General features: G+C 34.7%; 1 protein-coding gene across 1 annotated transcript in view; it reads left to right on the top strand.

The window, feature by feature from the left end:
* PCID2 (PCI domain-containing protein 2) overlaps window positions 1–21,720 on the top strand; it is a 191,431-nt gene extending 169,711 nt beyond the window's left edge. Inside the window, exon 16 of the mRNA XM_090411518.1 lies at window positions 21,404–21,720. Coding sequence (XP_090267644.1) covers window positions 21,404–21,496 — 93 coding nt within the window. The 3' untranslated portion in view covers window positions 21,497–21,720. The remainder of the gene's footprint in view (window positions 1–21,403) is intronic.
* The last annotated feature ends 579 nt before the right edge of the window (window positions 21,721–22,299 follow it).

Genomic DNA, 22,299 nt, shown 5'->3' with positions numbered 1-22,299 from the left:
AGCCTTGTACTGCTCATGGGTGTCCTGATCGCCCTTCTCCTTGTAAATTCTCCATAACATTTTCTTTTTTTGTAGTTCAAGCTTGATACTACTGCTCATCCATCTAATGCCTGCCTTGTTTGACCTCCTGACCATGGGGACACAATCTGATATTGCTTTCCTCAGATACCCACTGATTTTATCCCAAGCACTGCTAACATCTTTCCCTTGCAATATGTTCTGCCATGGGATGGCTGCAAGCTCACTCCGAAGCTTGTTATAATTGCCTAACCTGTAGTTTCGTACATACCCCTTCTTAATAGAAAAATCCACAGATTTTGCAACCTCCCAAGTCAATACCACATGATCGCTTTCACCAACTGGAGGTAACGAGGTCACCTTACTTATGCACATAACCTCTGAACCAATAACCAGGTCCAACACTCTCACACCACGTGTCCCTTCAGTTACGTGCTGTTTCAAGTAATTATCTCGTAGCAGATGTATGAACTCCATTTCCTTTTTGCTACGTGATATTTCCTCCTTCCAATTGATATCACCATAATTAAAATCCCCCATAATAATCACTAAGCCTTCACTCATTGCACTAAGTTGCTGTTGCATGAATTCAATATCTCCCCCTGTACTCCCTGGCCTATAGCAGCATCCAACTGTATATTTGGTTGCGTTGGTCACTATTTCGCACCAGACTGCCTCAAATGAACTCTCATTCACATGTCTATCATCATGATATACTACTTTCTTTGGCTGCAACACATCAGCTATCATCAACAGTACTCCTCCTCCTGTTCTATCTCATATGGAGCGCAGATAGCTATAAGGATTTAAAACAGCTTGGGCTTACACAAAAGGATATAAAAATTCTTTTCTTGAGAGCCCTACAGGGCATACTGGTGGCATGGTGTTGCCACCGGAGAATGACTACAGTGATAACTAGAACAGGCATAGGGTAAAACACTAGTAAAGGCTTAGGCCTATATCAAGTTGGACAAGATGTCTGGACGTGATGTAAGGGTAGTACTGCCCATAACCAGTACAAAGATTAATAAAAAAAAATAATAATAATAACAAGTGGTGTACCACAAGGATCAGTGCTTGGTCCACTGTTATTCAATCTGTACATTAATGATATTGGGAAGGATTTAACATGTGACACACAGCTATTTGCTGATGATGCAATGATAGGTAGGGTAATCAGGAATGCTGCTGATATGCAGTACTTGCATATCAGAATGATTTGAATAGGCTAAAAAATGGATGACAGTTCAATATCAGTAAATGTAAAGTCATTCACTTCAGCATGATTAGATATCCAATGTCATATTATATTGGTGGGATTATGCTAGAAGAAACTGATGAGGCTAGGGATCTTGGAGTGTTGGTAGATAGGAAGTTGAGGTTCAGGGGGGGCCATGTAGAAATATTGCAAATACAACTCAAAAAATAATTGCAATGATGAAATGAATGTTCACATGTGTAAAGATAAGGATGTCATTTTGCCTCTTTACAAGGACTTGATAAGACCTCACTTGGACTATTGTGCACAGGTCTGGTCTCCTTGTTTCTGTTGTGATTCTGATATATTGGAGAGAAAGAGAGTGCAAAGGTAAATGTTAAAAATTATGTCAGGATCATGGATTGAGACTTACAAACTTCTGAAAGGGTCATACAGGATTTCAATTGATGTAATTGTTCAATTCATGAGGGTGGAGAAAGGACAAGAGGGCATCCTTGGAAGCTGACAATGAATGCTGCTAAGAAAGGGGTGAGGATAGATTTTTCTCTCATTGGGTGGTGTGTGTGATTGAATTGGATTGCCATCGGATGTTGTGAGTGCAAGCAGTGTGAATGAATTCAAGAATAAGTATGATAGTTGGTGTGTGTGTATGTAGTATGTGGCTTCCCTCGATGAGTCCCTGACTCCCTGGAGGTCATCATCATCAAATTCCTGCCATGTACCCTCAAGGGGTGTACAGGATATGATAGTACTACATGAAAAATTTACATCATTATTAATTTCCTATCTACAATTTTCCTCCAAATCAGTCTGTTACTTGTCAAGACTCCAACATTATCAGATCTTATATTTCTATCGTCTAAGGCACTTTGTACCGTATCAATCCACCTATATCTTGGTCTTCCTCTGGGTTGTTTTCCTGCCAACCTGGCAGAGAACACTTGTTTTGCTAATCTTTCCTCGTCCATTCTATTTAAGTGACCATACCACCTGAGATTAGCTCTGCTAACGCATTCCTGGATGCTGACAATGTCAAGTTCTTTCCTAATATCTTCATTTTTAATATGATATTGCCATTGATGCCATCTGTTCACGCCTCTAATCTTTCTCAGGACTCTCATATCTGCGGTCTCTAGTCTTTGGTCAAGTGTTTTACTTCTGACCCAACTCTCAGATCCATAAGTTAAAACTGGTTTGAACACTGTATACAGCTAATTTAGTGTTCCGACTAATTTCTCTCTTATTCCATATGAATTTATTCAATTGACTTCCCACCATACCAGCTTTGCTGATTCTGTTGTCTATTTTTATATTTAATTTACCATCTTCACTAAAAATCGTGCCTAAGTAGCTGAAATGTTTTACTTGTTCCACAGGTTCTCCATTCACAACACAGTTGACATTTTCAATGATTCTGCCTATTTTCATTGTCTTTGTCTTTTTATTGCTGACCTTCATACCATATCTATTACAACAGCTATTCAATTTAGTCAGAGAATCTTGCAGACTTGTAGCGGATTTATTTAGAAGTATAACATCATCCCGCATAAAGCAAAGAGCTGACATTCACATCTCCAATTTTGATATCAGGTTTAATACCACTTTCCTTCATAATGTGATCCATATAGATAATGAATAACAGAGGGGATAATGTACATCCTTGTCTCACACCAGATTTAACATTAAACCATCTTCCTGTACTCCCTTCAGCTCTAACTGCTGACTTACAACTCAAATAAAGACTAAGTGTTGCTTGATATAATGCCCCATTGACACCATATAACCACAGCATATTTAATAGCTTCTCTCTTGGCACCTTGTCATATGCCTTTTCCAAATCAACAAAACTTAAATACAGATCCTTCTTATATTCCCATGCTTTCTCGACTATTTGTCGTAAAGTGAAGATCTGATCCTGACAGCCTCTATTTGGCCTGAATCCAGCTTGTTCTTCACCAAGCTTTTCTTCCACAATTCTTCTCAACTGTTTCTCAAGTATATTTGCATAGATCTTGCCAGGAACACTCAGTAGGGAAATACATCTGTAATTCTCACATTCAGTTTTATTTCCCTTTTTATATATGGGTACTATGAGAGCTCTACTCCAATCATCTTACCTTCTGTAAGACTTTTATACCACCATACTTCAGCATTTCTGGTCGAATATCATCTATTCCTGCTGCCTTTCCACATTTCAAGCCTTTGATGGCTTTTTCTACTTCAAGTATGGATATGTATTCCTGACTGCATGCCTGGTCAGTGTTCTTTATCACTGTGCTGTCATCACTGCTTGTTTCATTTAGCAGTTTTTCAAAGTAATTACTCCATACTTCAAGGATATATTTTTCTCCTGTTTTCATGTGACCTTTATCATCTCTAACTCCTTTTACAGCACTCTTTCCTCCATTCCTAAGCTTCTTCAACAACCTCCAGAATATTTTGCCACCTTCTTGATATTTATTTTCTATATTCTTGCCAAAGTCCTCCCATGACTTTTGTTTAGCTAGTTTTACACACTGTTTAGCTTTCTTACATTTGTCTCTGTATTCTGTAAGAGTAAAAGCTGACTTATTTGCCAGGAACTTTTGATATGCTTTCTTCTTTTCCTTCACTGTCTCTTTAACTTCCTGTGTCCACCAGGGAGTTCTGATTTTTTTATCCTTGCACACCACAACCTCACCACATGCCTCTGGCAGAATCAATCAATGTTTTCTTCAGAGTTTGCCACTGAATCTCCAAGGTTTGATTCCTGTTCTCAAACTCTTTCATTTTCTTTTCAATAATCTTTCTGTATTTTAGTCTACAGTTTACATCTGAGAGCTGCTCAACTTTTATTCGCTTTAAAACTTTCTTACATGTTATTCTTTTCAATATGAAATTCAATTTTATCCTGCTCAAGACTAAATAGTAATCACTTCCAATTTCAAATCCTCTTTAAACTCTGGTGTCCTGCACCAAGTAGAAAACAACACTATCAACAATAACATAGTCAATGAGACTTTTCTTATTTCTAGCCTCTTCTCTCCATGTGAATTTGTGCACATTTTTATGTTGGAACATGGTGTTAGTAATAACCAGTCCATGTCCTGAGCAGAAATTCAACAGGTATTTGCCATTATTATTAGCTTTGCTCTTTTCTCCAAATTTTCCCAAAATATTTTTGTATGTTCACAATCATTTCCTACTCTGCTATTTAGATCCCCAACAAGGACTAACTTTTCCTTTTTTATTGTGTCAGTTGCTTTTTGTAAAGCCTCAAAAAATTCCTCCACTTCTACCTTAGTAGAACCTTCTGTGGGACCATAGGCACAAATAAGTCTCATTATCCAGTACCCCATTCTCATATTTGCCCACATTACTCTACTTGAGACTGACTGCCATTCAAGAAGATTAGCCTCGTATTTTGTGTTGAATACTATGGCTACTCATTCTTTTCCTTGTCATTGCCTGAATATAACATTTTGTATTTGTTGCTCAGAAAGATCTCACCAGTTTTTGTCTTTTTTGTTTCAGTCACCCCTATTATGTCGATCTGGTACTTATCTAATTCCTCAGCTTGCTCCATTTCTTTGCCATTCAGGCTTCTTACGTTGATAGTACCAATCTTTAACTCTGGTGATGTTGAGTTGGGGTTTGTTTTCAGATTTGTTCCAGTAGCTGACTTTTCACTGTTCGTCCTGGTTCCCTGACGAAAACAACGGGGGCCTTGTTTAACCGGGTGATGCCCCAGCCGGCATGAAATTTTGTCATGTTGTATACCATCATTTTTTATTTTGGTTTAACCAATAAGAATACAATTTGGTCAGCTAAATCCCAAATTGCCAGTCCATCCTCGTTCGTTCAGTATCAAAGTAGATACCCAACAGGGTGCACCACGAGAAGGTGAGGATTGGACATTAGGTCAGAAGCTCTGGTCGGTTCTCCGCATTCCTTTAAAGGCTATGTGGAGGTCTCCTCTCAGTTATACAGCTTTGACCTTTAAGCACCCCCTCCCTGCAGGTCTCTCTTAATAATAGTAATAAATATATAGTGTACATTATAAATTCCTTAATATCATTATGAATAACTAGCATATAAACCTTACTATTAAAATTACCATTTCGCTTATTATTTCATTTTTGACATCTGAAAAAATCCTTTATCATAAGGAGAAAATGACTTCTCTTTCTATAAATATACATACTATTCTGCTTTTCTTCATTACCCACATAAACTAGTAGTGTGTACCCAACTCTCTTCTTACTCTGCCACATAAATGTCACATATAGTGGATGCATTCCTGGTAGCTCTGCATTAAGTAAAGTCCATATATGTCTTGGTAAATATTTCTCAAAATATAAACACAAACTCACATAGTACAAACAATTATTTAAGAAAATAGATAAATGATTAGTAATATTTTGATCATCATCAGCCATTGTCAATCCCCTGCTGCAATATTCCCTCTAATTTTTTGCTGTGTGTGTGTGTGTGCAAAATTTGCCTTCTTTTGAAAAGTATGTGCGTACCCATACGAGTCACTATTGATCATTTAAGCAAAAAAGTTAAGATTTTAGTTCACTCTTTACCTTCTGGTGTCAATGGGACGTCAGCCAGGTCACCCCCAACTCCCCGCTGTGTTCCCACATACGGCAGTAGCCTCTCCAGTAAACAGTCGGAAATCACGATTCACGAGCCTTGGGCAGGACTCGATCCGGGGACTTCGCACATGCGAGGCCAACACGATACCAACTGTACTAGATAGGATTCTAAGTGTGTGTATTATTACCATCACCAAGTAAGTTGTGTGATATCAATCACAGAGCTAACATAAATATTTTATATGTATTTAATATTGATCTGATTAGAAGTAAGAAATAAAGTAAAAAAAAAAGATAACACTAGTGACTGATTGCCTTTAATTAAATGTTCTAGCTTTGCAAATAACTCTAAACATACATAATAAAATATTCCCATTACTAATTCTCACCTTGTTAAACATTCAGAATAAGTCCGTTACTAATTCTCATCTTGTTTAGTTCTAGCTTCTATCTCTTTATTTTTTCTCTCTTCTGTCTTTGGCATTCACCCACTCTTTATACACACTATCTAAATTAATTGAATTTCCATATAATTGGTAACTTTTCACTTTCATTAGCATATCCAAATGACATTCTCCTAAACGGTTTCTAAGTTGGTTTTTTATTTGATTCATTAGACTAAAACCTGGCTCACAGTCTGCACTAGATGCAAGGAAGGTTCCTCCAATATCCATCAACTTTGCCAAATCACAAAACTGCTCATTTTGAAGAGCAAATACAACCATTTGTGTAAAATTTGATATCATTTTGCATTTAATTTTTTCTTGTGCAGAAAATTTGAAATCATTAAACTGACTAATTATTTCTGTAGTATCATCCAGAAAATCATAATGTTTAAGATAAAGGGTATTAACATGTTCACTACCAAATGAGAAATCACAATGTGAAATAGAGGAGATATCAAACACTGACCATTCTTGTATCTCATTCTCAGGGAATCTGTCCTCTAAATGTGCACATAAACAATTTATAAAATTTAACAGGAGCCTAATATCTACTGGTTCAGTCTCTTCTTGTTTAAGTAAAGCATTTACTCTGTCACTCCAGCAAGCGTCACCTTCTAAATACTGATTCCTGATTTTGTCAATCTTCCCTCTGGCAAAATGATGACTGTCTAGTAGTGTAAGGTTACTCCTTTGTAAGATTTTGCACAGGGAAGCCATTTCTTTCACTTAAAACGTTAACAGCGCTTAATAAATTAATAAACATTAACTTTGAATGTCACGTTAGTTAATTTATTGTGACAATAATTAACCACGGGATCATTTGATTTGTCTTTTTCAAAATATGTGATCAGTCCCTCGTAGTTTCTTATTATTGCCTGTAATGCAAAATGTCTAGATAGCCACCTCAATTCATTGAGTAGTCTGAAGGCAATAGCTTCATTTTCAGACGCCTCGACAATTTCTTTAAATTCATGTCTTTTCACTGTGGAATGAGAAAAGAGTGTGTAAACTGTTCTCATTAATGTATCAATATCTCTGATTAGTTTAATTTCCTTCCACATATCACAGATCCTCATGGTGAGCTACACAGTGTTGCTGGACAAGATGTGGAACTTCTAATTTACGTTTTGCAGCAACACCATTAACTTTTCCCAGCATCACTGCGGCTCCGTTAGAGGTAAACATCACCATTTTTTTGGAGATCAAGTTTCTTTTCTTGATAAAACTGTTTAATAAGCTAACACAATGGAGGAGGCATCACATGCCTGCAACTGAATTATTCTGCCAAAATATGTTTTATATTCATTACAATCTTTGGGTCTAAACTTAAAATAGAGAATGAGACATTTGTTAACAGTTACATCAGTGCTTTTCATTTTCAACAATTAAATTGATTGTTTCCAGAAATTCAAACGCATAATTTTTGCTTTGTCAGCTGTCTGGGAATCGAACATACTTTTCCATATGTTTATTAATATGCTGAACTGAAAGTAAAGAGTTATTCATCTTAACAACTAATAAGACACTGTCAATAAGAACTTGAATCTGCTCTGGGTTTGATCGTTTTCTCTCTCGGTCATCTGAACTTTCACGTAGCATATTCAGTACTCCTGTAGCTGGCAATGAACAATTTTGTTGCCTAAGTTTGTGTACACCATCCAGATGTATTTTACTTGTCAAATGGCATTTCAAAAAGTCCAACTTCCAAGTGACATCAAACTTCTTCCCATTAGCAAAATCCCCAGCAACCTTTGCATCACGACAATAAATACAAACAACACCAATTGTAGCATCATACATAAATATTTCACGCAGCTGAATGTTTATCAACTCGTGAGCAGTTTTCACTATTTCATCCAATGACATGGTGCAACAGTTTTTTGCAATTTTGTTATATGAAGAATGTTTTTTATTGTTTTTATCATCATCATCAAATTCTTGCATTTACTCTCAAGGGGTGAAGAGGATATTGATAGTACTACATGAAAAATTTACATCATTACTAACTTCCTATCTACAATTTTCCTCCAAATCAGTCTGTTACTTGTCAAGACTCCAACATTATCAGATCTTATATTTCTATTGTCTAAAGCACTTTGTACAGTATCAATCCACCTATATCTGTCTTCCTCTGGGATGTTTTCCTGCCAACCTGGCAGAGAACCCTTGTTTTGCTAATCTTTCCTCACCCATTCTGTTTAAGTGACCATACCACCTTAGATTAGCTCTGCTAATGCATTACTGGATGCAGACAATATCAAGTTCTTTCCTAATACCCTTGTTTTTAATATGATATTGCCATTGATGCAATCTGTTCACACCTCCAATCCTTTTCAGGACTCATATCTGCGGTCTCTAGTCTTTGGTCAAGTGGTTTACTTCTGACCCCAGCTCTCAGATCCATAAGTTAAAACTGGTTTGAATACTGTCTTGTATATACAGCTAATTTAATGTTCCGACTAATTTCTCTCTTATTCCATATGAATTTATTCAATTGACTTCCTACAATATCAGCTTTCTTGATTCTGTTGTCTATTTCCATATTTAATTTACCATTTTCACTAAAAATCGTGCCTAAGTAGCTGAAATGTTTTACTTGTTCCACAGGTTCCCCATTCAAAACACAGTTGACATTTTGAACGATTCTACTATTTTTATTGCTGACCTTCATACCATATCTATTACAACAGCTATTCAATTTATTCAGGGAATCTTGCAGACTTATAGCAGATTTATTTAGAAGTATAACATCGTCCGCATAAAGCAAATAGCTCACATTAACGTCTCCAATTTTGATATCATGTTTAATACCACTTTCCTTCATAATGTGATCCATATAGATAATGAATAACAGAGGGGATAATGTACGTCCTTGTCTCACACCAGATTTAACATTAAACATTATCTTCCTGTACTTTCTTCAATTCTAACTGCTGACTTACAACTCAAATAAAGACTAAGTATTGCTTGACATAATGCCCCATTCACACCATATATAAGTGTAGTGTATTGAATATGTTCTCTCTTGGCACCTTGTCATATGCCCTTTCCAGATCGATAAAACTTAAATATAGATCTGTTATATTCCCATGCTTTCTCAACTATTTGTCGTAAAGTGAAAATCTGATCCTGACAGCCTGTATTTGGCCTAAATCCTGCTTGTTCTTCACCAAGCTTTTCTTCCACAATTCTTCTCAACCATTTCTCAAGTATAGTTGCATAAATGTTGCCAGGAACACTCAGTAGGGAAATAAAAAAAAATACCTCTGTAATTCTCACATTCAGTTTTATTTTCCTTTTTATATATGTGTACCATGAGAGCTCTGCTCCAATCACCGAGAATTCGTCCCTCTGTCCAGGCTTTCTGAACAATGCAGTGCAGCCACTGTATAACTTTTATACATACTTCAGCATTTCTGGTCGAATATCATCTACTCCTGCTGCCTTTCCACATTTCAAGCCTTTGATGGCTTTTTCTGCTTCAAGTATGGATATGTATTCCTGACTGTATGCTTGTTGAGTGTTTTTTACCACTGTGCTATTGCTGCTTGTTTCATTTAGTAATTTTTCAAAGTAATTACTCCATACTTCAGGATATCTTTTTCTCCTGTTTTCATATCACCTTTATCATCTCTAATTCCTTTTACTGTACTCATTCCTCCATTTCTAAGCTTCTTCAAAAACCTCCAGAATGTTTTGCCACTTCCGGATATTTATTTTCTATGTTCTGGCCAAAGTCCTCCCGTGACTTCTGTTTAGCTAGTTTTACATAGTGTTTAGCTTTCTTACATTTGTCTCTGTATTCTCTCAGAGCACAAGCTGACTTATTTGCCAGGAAATTTTGATATGCTTTCTTCTTTTCCTTCACTGCCTCTTTAACTTCCTGTGTCCACCATGGAGTTCTGATTTTTCTATCCTTGCAGACAACCTCACCACATACCTCTCTGGCTGAATCAATCAGTGTTTTCTTCAAGGCTTGCCACTGAATCTCCAAGGTTTCATTCCTGTTCTCAAACTCTTTCATTTTTTCTTCAATAATCTTTGTGTATTTTAGTCTAGAGTTCACATCTGAGAGCTGCTCAACTTTTATTCTCTTTAAACTTTCTTATATGTTATTCTTTTCAATATGAAATTCGATTTTATTCTGCTCAAGACTAAATAGTGATCACTTCCAATTTCAAATCCTCTGTACAATCTGGTGTCCTGCACTAGAGAGAAAACATCACTATCGACAATAACATAGTCATTGAGACTCTTCTTATTCCTTGCCTCTTCTCTCCATGTGAATTTGTGCACATTTTCATGTTAGAACATGGTGTTAGTAATAACCAGTCCATGTCCTGAGCAGAAATCCAATAGGTATTTGCCATTATTATTAGCTTTGCTCTTTTCTCCAAATTTTTCCAAAATATTTTTGTGTCTGACAATCATTTCCTACTCTGCTATTTAGATCCCCAACAAGGACCAACTTTTCCTTTTTCATTGTGTCAGTTGCTTTCTCTAAATCCTCAAAAAATTCCTCCGCTTTTACCTTAGTAGAACCTTCTGTGGGACCATAGGCACAAATAAGTCTGTTGTCCACCCCATTCTCATATTTGCCCACATCACTCTACTTGAGACTGCCTGCCATTCAAGAAGATTAGTCTCGTATTTAGTTTTGAATACTATGGCTACCCCTTCTTTTCCTTGATTGTCATTGCCATAATATAGCATTTTGTATTTATTGCTGAGAAAGATTTCACCAATTTTTGCCTTTTTTTTTTATTTCAGTCATCCCTATTATGTCGATCTGGTACTTATCTAATTCCTCAGCTAGCTCCATTTCTTTGCCATTCAGGCTTCTTATGTTGATAGTACCGATCTTCAATTCTGGTGATATTGAGTTGGGGTGTGTTTTAGGGTTTGTTCCAGTAGCTGACTTTTCGCTGTTCGCCCTGGTTCCCTGACGTAAATAACGGGGGCCTTGTTTAACCGGGTGACGCCCCATTCGGCATGAAATTCTTTTTTTATGTTGTACCATCATTATATATTTTGTTTTAACCAATAAGAATACAATTTGGTCGGCTAAATCCTAAATTGTCAGCCCATCCTCGTTCGTTCAGTACCCAGGTAGATACCCAACACGGTGCACCACGAGAAGGTGAGGATTGGACATCAGGTCAGAAGCTCTAATCAGTTCTTAGCATTCCTTTAAAGGCTATGTGAAGGTCTCCTCTCAGCTATATTGCTTTGACCCTTTATAAATTTACAAATGTACACTATTCACTGAATAACTTGGCAAGGCAAAAGCAGAACCAACACTAAACATTGCCATGGGCAACACAAGAGCTAAAAGGTATGCCTAGAGGCTAGTTTTAATTAACTTGGTTGTATCTCAATGCGTGTACACAAATGTTATTATTTAGTCTACTATTTTGAAATTCCTTTTAAAAATTAGAGAATTTTGAAATGCTACAATATTTTTAATTGTACTCTAATTTAAGTTTTTAAAAGTATTTAATTATTTTTATTAAAATTATGAAACCATTGTTTTAATTCATCATGATCTTGAACTAATTTAATCAGCCAATCGCGTTTGGGAATTTTCCATGAGTCAGGCCTGAGATGTAAACAAACCACATGCCATTCTATATGCTACTTAAAAATTACACATTTAAGCCACACCCTTTTCACTTCGGCATCAAATTGCTAGCCTCAAATAGGGTTACTATTAATAATTTATAAGTTTTGTGCAACTTCGAGAATGTAATAAAAAATGTGAGGTTATAGGCTTGAGCGTTGCCGAGTTACTGTATTTTTTAAAGAATTTATAGGTTAATGTTTAGGTGGAACTTCTTTAATTAATAAATTTTAATTTCATCTTGAAAATCTAGTGTGGGCATATTTTTTGCTTTGTGCGCTAGTTGTAAAACATGTATGCGCGCACATGTGCACAGCTTAGAGGGTACATTGCCCTGCTGGATGAAGGCCTTTCCAAGATGACTCCAAAACTGTCTATTAGTGCATTTCTTCCCATTATCATGGGAAGAAATGCACTAATATCCACATACTAACATGCACTATGCATCCACATACTTTCCTCTTGTGAAATCCAATCCAGTACTTCTTTTGTCCATCGTTGATCTTGTCTTCGAGCAATATACCCAGCCCATTGCCACTTCAGATTTTTCTCTCCTTCTATAATATCAGAGACTGTGGTTTGAGTTCTTATCTTATTCCTTTTTCAGTCTTGTGATACTGAACATATATATTTCCATAATACTCAATTGTATTGTTCTTAGTTTTTGAGTTTCTTTTGCATTTCACATCCATGTTTCACAGCCATGTAGCTCCATACATTGGTTAAAAACTTCTCATTTTAGGCATAATGGTTATTAGCTTTTGAATATTGACTGTAATTTTCTAAATGTTTTCCATCACAATAAATAGTTTTAATGGTGTGTACTAGACATATTCAAAAACTCCAATATATTTCATCCAACATTATGTGGACATCATCAGATAGACAGACTGTTAACTACATTCAACACACCGATCACAATAAGGAGTCATAAAGCATCCACATACAAGCTATTGAACATAACTTTAGGTCAGCTCTTTTACTAGCAATTTTGAGTTCACAGATGCAAGGCTGTAATTTGTGTAGACTTGAGGGAAAGATAATTATGTCACCTGCAAAGCATAAATGGCTTAATATATCTTCCATTTATCAACTTTTTCTTCCCAATCAAGACGTTTGAATGTCTTCTTCTTCTAGGCATGCTGTGAATAGTTTTGGAGATATTATGGCACTGGTCTTATGCCTCTGTATTTCCACAGTAAAAATGCATCCATTAAAATGAATTGTTGCTGCACCAATGCATGCTGATTTTGATGGTCTTGACACATGGCCCCTCCACTTACTGGTTTTGTAATGCTTTAAGTATTGCATAAGTTTTTACTGAATCAAAGGCTTTCTCATAATCAGTAAAACCACACAATAGTAGTTGGTATTCATTACACTGTTCAATAATCTTTCATTCAACCTGAATGTGATCTATTGTGCTAAAGGCACTTCAAAAACCTGAATGTTTTTTTGGTTGTAAAAGGTCTAGAGTTGTACAAAGCCTATGAGCCAAGACTTTTGTAAACACTCTATAAACAACCAGTAGTAGACTGATGGGTCAGTAGTACAAGTTTTCTTGTGTATCAAGATAAGGGTAGCCTTTTTCCATGCTCTTGGTACATCATTTTTCTTCAGACATACAGTAAAAAGTTCTGCCAAGATTCTGTAAATCACTTCCCCGCATGCTTTTAGAAGTTTAGCTATGGCTTTGCTCTCACTTGCAGCTTTTCCATTTGGATGCTCTCCATAACTTCTTCATTTTGCTTTTTCATCCTGATATGATATTGAAAAAATTTTTCGGTTCTATTTTCTATAGCATATCTATCTCTGGTTATGTTCCCGTCTCGTTGTTTGACTTTAACCATTTATTTGCTGTTTGGCTTTTTTGAGTCTGCAGTTGTTTTAGTTATATGAGTTTACAATTCAATTTTCTTATATCGTCCATGATATATTATCTGATTGTTTAGCAAATACTCTGCATTCAGGTTTATTCAATAGGTTATCAGCTTGTTTCATTTCTCTTCTTTTCTTTATAATCTGTTGTGTTTCTTCAGAAATTTTATCATATTTCTGTTCTGTGATACCAGCTATTTCAAGTGATCATTGCAAAATGTTTTTGATAATATTGTCATTACTTTCCAATAGATCAGCATTACCATCTACATTAAGATTTTTAAATCTGTTATTTGTTCATGCTGAAAGATTTCTTTTATTTAATGTTAAGTTTGCATACAACTTTGTTTTGCTTTGATCTTCAAAATATTTTTTCTTCTTTCTTTTTGGCAATTTATTTGAACCTTACTATGTACCATATAATGGTCACTTCCAATGCTGAAAGCGTCGATAACAGAACAGTCCTTAATATATATGGATAAACTAGTGAAATTTTGATTTTGGCAAATTTTCATGTTGAAAAGTTATATTTGGTCTTTATTAACTATAATTAACACAACAAATATTTGGATTATAAGACCATAGGTTTAATACACATAAGTACAAATTCGTTGACTAGTTTCGCTAACAAAACTGGATAGCTTTGTCAAGACTAAATGGTGAAAAAACTAATAAATGCAAAAAAAAAACAAAGGAATGTAGTAACAGTTTACAATGGTTAGACAACAAAATTGGAAGGCACCATGTAACATGGTATGCTTGAAGCGATATACTTCAGTCATTATTATAAATAATGATTTTTACTATCTGACCGGTCCACGTACAAAATATTAAATAAAGATCCAGCCATGAATAACCATAATGAAACCAATCTTCTGATTCGCAATATGAATGGTTGGCCTCAGGAGTTAAAAAGAAAACTTAAATCGTCTTTATGGTGCACCCAAAGTACATAAAGATGATGTTCCACTCCGTCCTATAGTAGATGGCAGATTCTCCCCCACATATCTACTAGCCAAACACCTCACCAACCTATTACAAGGAAAAATCAGACAATCAGAGTCTTACATAAGGAACTCTCTACACTTTGTGGAGAAACTTAAGAATGTTAAGCTATCCAAGACAGACATAATGGCAAGTCTTGATGTTGTATCCTTGTTTACAAACATACCAGTTGAGGAAGTCAGAGACATTATAAAAGATCTCTTTCCTAATGATATCACACAACTTTTCAATCACTCTCTTAAGTCTAATTTCTTTAAAGTCAACAACATTATATATCAACAATTAGAAGGCCCAGCAATGGGCAGTCCCCTGTCACCACCATGTGCGGACTTGTTTATGGAGAAATTCGAAAATGATATTCTAGCTAACATTACTCCAAAACCAACAGTCTGGTGGAGATACGTTGATGATGTGTTTATTATCTGGAGAGAAAAAGTAGAAAGCTTACATGAGTTCTTAGAAAAAATCAACTCTTTTCATGACAAAATGAAATTTACTTTAGAGTTAGAAAGCAATCATCAATTACCTTTTTTGGATATACTTGTCAAAAGACTAGAGAATGAAGATATTAAACTTACTATATATAAGAAACCCACTGATACTGGACAGTTATCTCCATTATTCTTCAAATCATCATCATACACAAAAATGCAGCATCATCCATATGCTATGAAACAGAGCCCACAACATAATCACAGGTGAAGAAGACATATGTACAGAACTTTCCCACATTTCCAAATCTCTTTCTCAAGATGGGTATCATCTAAACTTAATCAATGAAATGCTCTATAAAAACAACCTCCAGCAACAACATATAACAACTCAGTAACGTATCAACCATTGTCATACCCTATGTTGGTTTAGTCTCCAATAAAATAGCTAGAATTTTAAAATCTTATAACATCAGAGTGGTGTTTAAACCTACTGCTACCACTAGACAGTTTTTAAGATCCCCTAAAGACAGTGTACCTTTTTTTCAAATATGCAGGTATTTACAGCATACCTTGTATGTGTGGACTATCATACATAGGCCAAACTTCGAGAAGCTTAGAAATTAGACAGAAGGAACATATCGGAGATGTTAATCATAACAGAACAGACACCTCAGGTTTGGCGCATCACTTCTCAACTTCAAACCACACTATAGATTGGGGTAACAGCCCAATGCCATACATGGAGGAAGATTACAGATGCCGAATATTTAAAGAAGCTGCAGTGGTCCTACGAACAGGAAACAACCTTAATGGAAACCAAGGAGTAATATTAAAGAATATATGGAAAAATCTTATTAACTCATTAAGTTTAGCAGAACTACAGTACACCAAAAACTATGTAACGCGTATTTATAATAATGACTGAAGTATGTCGCTTCACGCATACCATGTCATGCAGTATTTCCAATTTTGTTGTCTAACCGTTGTAAACCGTTACTGCATTCTTTCGTTTTTTTTTTTTTTTTTTTTTTTTTTTGCATTTATTAGTTTTTTCACCGTTTAGTTTTGACAAAGCTAGTCATTTTTGCTAGCGAAACTAGTTGACGAATTTGTACATATATCTATTAAACCTATGGTCTTATAATCCAAATAGCTGTTGTATTAATTTGGCAAATTTTATCAAAATTTGATAAAATGTGCCAAAAAGAGCAAACTAATAATAATAGTAATACTCTGAAATTTAGTCTAAGCCATGGATTAGTCATTAAGGCGTGCATAATTTCGTAATCTTAATGTATGGAAGCGAAAACTGGACAATAAAACAAAAAGACAAACAAAGATTAACAACAGTAGAAATGAAGTTTATGAGAAAAACTGCAAAGTATACCCTATTTGATCACAAAAGAAACGAAGAAATTACGAAAGAATTAAACCAAGAACCAGTAATAGAAAAAATTTAAAAATATAAACATAAATGGATGGAACACGTTCAAAGAATGAAAACAGAAAGATTACCAAAACAAGCCTTAAAGTACAAGCCATTAGGAAAAAGAAAACCAGGACGTCCTCTTAAACGATTCAACGATGACTTCTAAGGCCGGAACAGGCCATGCTAGGCCTAAATCCTTGATACGCACAATGCTGATGATGATGATAATTTCATAATGAGAAAAGACACAAGAAACAGGAAAAATCTCATTGACTGATATTGTTGATAGCAATATCTTCATGCAGGTTCAGGATACTAGAGTATACAGGGGATTTGAAACAGGAAGTAATCACCATTTAGTTTTAAGAAAGATAGAAATGGGCTTTTAAAAAAAAAAGTTTAAAAAAGAATCAAAGTTTGATTGGCTTTCAGAGGTCAACTGTATATGTGTGTGTGGGTGGGAATGTATATTTTTACTTACTCCTTCACATACAGTTCAGAATAAAAAGAATATCTCATATGTAATTTAATGTAATATCCAGGATATCTCATATGTAATTTAATCTCTTAAATTTAAACCCATTAAGAGATTGAATCTTCAAACTCTTGTAACCAAAATAATAATCTTTAATTTATATATAACACAAATATATATACACACCATCAAATCTATATAACTTATCTATGCAAGTGCCAATTTATTCTTTAAACCACAACAAGGAAAAAAAAAAAAGTTTTAAATGTGCACAGCTTCCTTTTTATCATATAAACCAACAGTTATTATCTTATGGACAAAACTTTTGCAAACTTAGTCTCTTGCATCCTACAGAACTTTTATTCCTTCTTGAGTTCATGCAGAAGAAAGACTAACACAAAATTGCTGTATATATGAAAGCAGCATAAGACAAATTCTTCTTCTTGCATCTTAAAAACACAGAACACTGAAAAAACATATCTTGTCTTCATTACGCTGAATAAACTACTAAAGAATAATCAATCATCACTTTAGAATAAATTAACTTTCCATGTGAAAGTCTCAAACATTCTTAAAATATTGTCACAGTTTCAGCACTTCAGAACAACCTTGACTTCTATATGAAATGAAAGCTTCTGAAGAAATAACTAAAGCATGCCAACAGTTAGAAATCACCTATCAGACTGAGAATCCTAAATAAAACAACTTTACAGGGCCCATTCTATATGAATTGGAAATCAAAAGTTCATTTTACATTTAACTAAAAGAAATCCTATATGGATTTCTACACTACTAAAACATTCACTTATCTCTTTATAGCAAGGATATCCTCTCTATCTTCTATTTAACTTTTTTTTTCTAATTTGTGTTAGGTCTTCATATATTGAAGACACAGAAACTTCACAGCTTTCTCCTGCTGTATTCCTTTCTACTCCCCAAACTACTAAACGCTTAGCAGCGTTCACTAACATTATTTTCGCTACCACACATGCTTGGAAATGCAACTAAGAAACTTTTTCTCGAGTCTGCCATTACTGCCTTCTAGTGCTGGGCATGAAACAACAAAATTCTTTCTTCATGGTGCAGAAAGAGTTTATTTAATTATAATTTCAAAACAAAATGAGCAGAAATTATAACAATTATTCATTTCACAATCTTTTCACACCAAGGTAAGTTCGTTTAATTACTATCACACAACATGAAACACCAACATTTATAACATGTGACAGCTCATAGAAAATCACCATTAAGCTCTGACAGCTAATTTTAATAAAGTAATTTTGCATTTAAGCAAGACTTCAGTAGCAAAAATAAGAAACATATATTTAAATAACTATCTTTATGAAATATTTTATTATTAACTTCTAACTTTAATTCATTTATATGTTTTAAATTTGTGGGATATCTGAATTTTAATGCAGATATTCTACAGAACTATATACTCATATACAAATCTTATTCAAGAAAAATTAAAGAGCTTGAAAACAAAAACCAAATCTTGAGAATGGCGGATTCTAAAGAAAATATTTATTGATCTGGACAGGAAGGAATGCGGTAGAATTGTCTGCAAAGATAGAAAATCCTGAACTCTATTGACTCAAGGAGTTAAGCAAGCAGCCTTAGAAAAGAAGAAAGCATATCAAAAGTTGCTAGTGAATATATCTACATGTGCTCTAAGAGAATACAGAGAAAAATGTAAAAAGCAGAATTATGTGCAAAAGTAGTTATGGAAAGAATCTAGAAGTTAGATATCATAACGGTGGGGAAATGTTCTGGAGGTTATTGCAAAAAAAAAAAAGGAGGAGAGAGAGAAATGGAGAAAGATGCAATGTAAAAGGAATCGGATATCATAATAGTGACATAAAAACTGTAGATAGAGTTTGGAAACAAGAAGAAAACATTGAATGATTTGGGAAGGTATGTGGTGAAGTTGTTTGCAAGGATAGAAAAATTCAAACTTTATGCCAGACTCAAAAAGTAAGAGACATTCATACAAAAAAGAAAAAGCCAATCAGAAGTTCCTGGTAAGTAAATCAGTATGTGCTCTGAGAGAATACTGAGAAAAATATCAGAAAAACTATGTAAAAGTTACTAAACAAAAGCCATGGGAAAACATAGTTATCATAAGGTAACAGAATGCTTTGGAGACTATTGAAACAGCTTAGAAATGGAGGAAAAAGTATTGTAAGGGATCAGCAATGATTAAGATGACAGAACTGTCAATAAAGATTACTAGATGTCTGGAGTAATTACTCTGAAAGATAATTGTTTTTTTTATTGATTCCATAATGAGAGGTAGAAGAATCTATAGCACATCAATGCTATATGTAGGACAGATGAGGGATGAGAAAGAAGTCATTTTTCTTGAAGAGATGGAGTTTGTAGTTTGTTTGAAAACAGCATGATGAAAAAAGCAGTTACAGAACAGTGGCAGAGAATTTCAAGAGCCTGCAAACAAAAACCTAATGACCTTTTTTACCTCAGTATTCTTCCTAAGTATTTGATCAAAAATACTTAAGTAGATATGAAAGATTTACAGTGCTGTACTACATAATTCAGAGGGCATGGTTAGAAGGTTGAAAGAGAGGTCTTATAATACCTATCTTTAAAAATAAAACATAAAATAAAAAAAAATACGACAGTGTGAACATTACAGATGAATATTCTTGGTAAAATTTATACATGCAGGCTAAGAATAATTGTGGAAGAGAAAGTTAAGGAAGAACAAGCTGGATTCATGCCAAATAGGAGATTGTCAGGATCAGATTTTTAGATTAGGACAAACAATTGTGAAATCATACAAATACAACAAGGATCCCTATGTAAATTTTGTTGATTATAAAAAATTTAATCTGATATCAAAAATTAGAGATGTTGATCTCAGCTCTTTATTTATGCAGATAATTGTTATAACTTTTAAATCCAGTAAAGCTTTCAGGACACCATAACTGTTGTAATAAATTTGGCATAAAAATCAGAAACGAAAAAAATAGACTATGAAAATAAGCAGGAAAATGGAAAACATCATCTATGTTGAATGGAGAACCTGTAGAACAAGTACATTTCAGTTATTCAGGCACAATTTTTAGTGAGAATAGCAAATTGAATATGAAATAGATGACAGAATAAGCAAAGCTGGTATGGTGGGGAGCTAATTTGTTTTAGTTAATTTCTAAGAAAAACTAGCCAAACCACTAAACTAGCAGCATACAAGACAGGATTCAAACCAATTTTAACTTATGGATCTGAAATAAATAAAGCACTTCATCAAAGATTAGAGACCACAGTAGGCATGAACAGATGGCAGAATCATATTAACTACCTTACCGGCCATTATGGATCAAATATGCATCCACATACGCTTCGTATCCATCATATATTTCAATGTAATATCAATGGTATTACAATTTTATTATGCACTTCGCATCCATGATAACTTGAACGTCTATAGACGTCTTGGCCAGTAGTGTGGTTAAAATGAAAATATTAGAAAGGAACTTGAGATCATTAGCATTTAAGAATGTGTGAGCAGAGCTAATTTAAGATGATACGGTCACTTTAACAGAATGGTAAAGGAAAGATTCACAAAACAAATATTTGATAGAACAATAAAATAAAAAAATTAAAATAAAAAAAACAGAGGATCCAGATCTTGGTGGGTTGATATGAGGTGTCCTGGAAGACTGAAATGTAAGATATGACAATATTGGCATGGACTTCTAACAGATAACAGATGTTTTGTTATTTGGAAGATAACTTGGAAGAAATTATAGAGGAATGAAGATCAATACAGATGATACGAGAACATATAGAAACTGCAACAACTGCCCCAATACGGAACTGACACCCACTCACATCTTTACCTGTCCAGCAATTACAGCAGCCTTGCAAGAAATAGATCCTAATCCTGAACAACAGCTCTATACAAACAAAATCACAGACATAGCCAAAGCAGTACGAGGAGCGCACGGAAACATCTAAGACTCTTCAAAGGACAAGACAACAACAACAACAACTTGGAAGAAAATTGTCAATAAGTAGTTAGTAATAATTTGCATTACTGCTATCGACAGTACAAACTGATGTTTTTTGTTTTTTTTATCAGTTTTTCCATTCTTATTTTGATATATAGTTTTCTGTCACTATAACATTAACACTACTGGAAAGTCCTGACCAAATTGCTGTAGATAGAATGCCATGCTAAAAAAATTCACTGTAGCACACTATATACTGTACAATATTTGTGTATATTACTTTATTTATATATATATATATATATTAATTTTTTTTTTTCTCCAGGGAAAAATTAAAGGATATATCTCTTATCAGCACCAGAAACTTGTGGTGAGCAAACAGAATCCCTTTCCAACACTTGCTACTTCTTTTAGCTAAGTATGTGAAGTGCTGTGTAAATAGTATCAATATTGTTTTCTATTCTTCATGGATCCATATGTAAAACAGTCTTTGCAATAAATCATTATCATTTTTATTTTGTAGTTATAATCTGATTTCATAAGAAAGAATAGTATTTAAAACAAGGACATGCAATATATTCACATGCATCTAGCTAATTGATGCCTTAATATGGCATTGATATAACCCATTCCGCCTTTATTATTAGTGTATAAAACTTCATTGCTGTCACCTTTGACTATGAGTCCAAATTCTATAGCATTCACAGGTCTACATGTCCAAATGTCATTTCAGAGAGAGAGAAAGAGAGTTCCACAAATTGTTACATGCTCATTTCCCGAACAGCTGGATAGAAAACAAATTTTTTGGCCACCTTTTTTTTTTTTTTTTTATGTCTGTCAACAGACACCATAATGTGAGGAACAAACAGCCATGGCACCCACCTTAATAAGATGTACGACCTCCTTTCTCTGTGATGACTGCAGCAATCCTGTGCTGCAGTCATTGCAGCACAGTGCTGATGCTCCAGTTCATCCCACAAATGCTCAGTAGGATTGAGATCAGGGCTCTGTGAAGACCACTGAATGTGGTGACGTTCATGTCCACAAACCATGCAGTTACAGCAGCAGTCTTATAAGGTGCATTGTCCAGAATGTTTAGATACCTCTCGGAGTTCAGTGTTTGTAGCACCACAAACAGGTCTGCCCAAGGCCAAACCAGAAAAACCAGGATCTCATCACATCACATCACACCTCCACCTCTCAATTTCATAGTTGGGATTA

Source organism: Typopeltis vanoorti, chromosome 21, assembly GCF_054136105.1.
Source record: "Typopeltis vanoorti isolate ZY-2024b chromosome 21, IOZ_Tvanoo_1.0, whole genome shotgun sequence".
NCBI lineage: Eukaryota > Metazoa > Arthropoda > Arachnida > Uropygi > Thelyphonidae > Typopeltis > Typopeltis vanoorti.
Note: the sequence above shows the minus strand (reverse complement) of the source record. Positions and strands in the feature narration are given on the sequence as shown.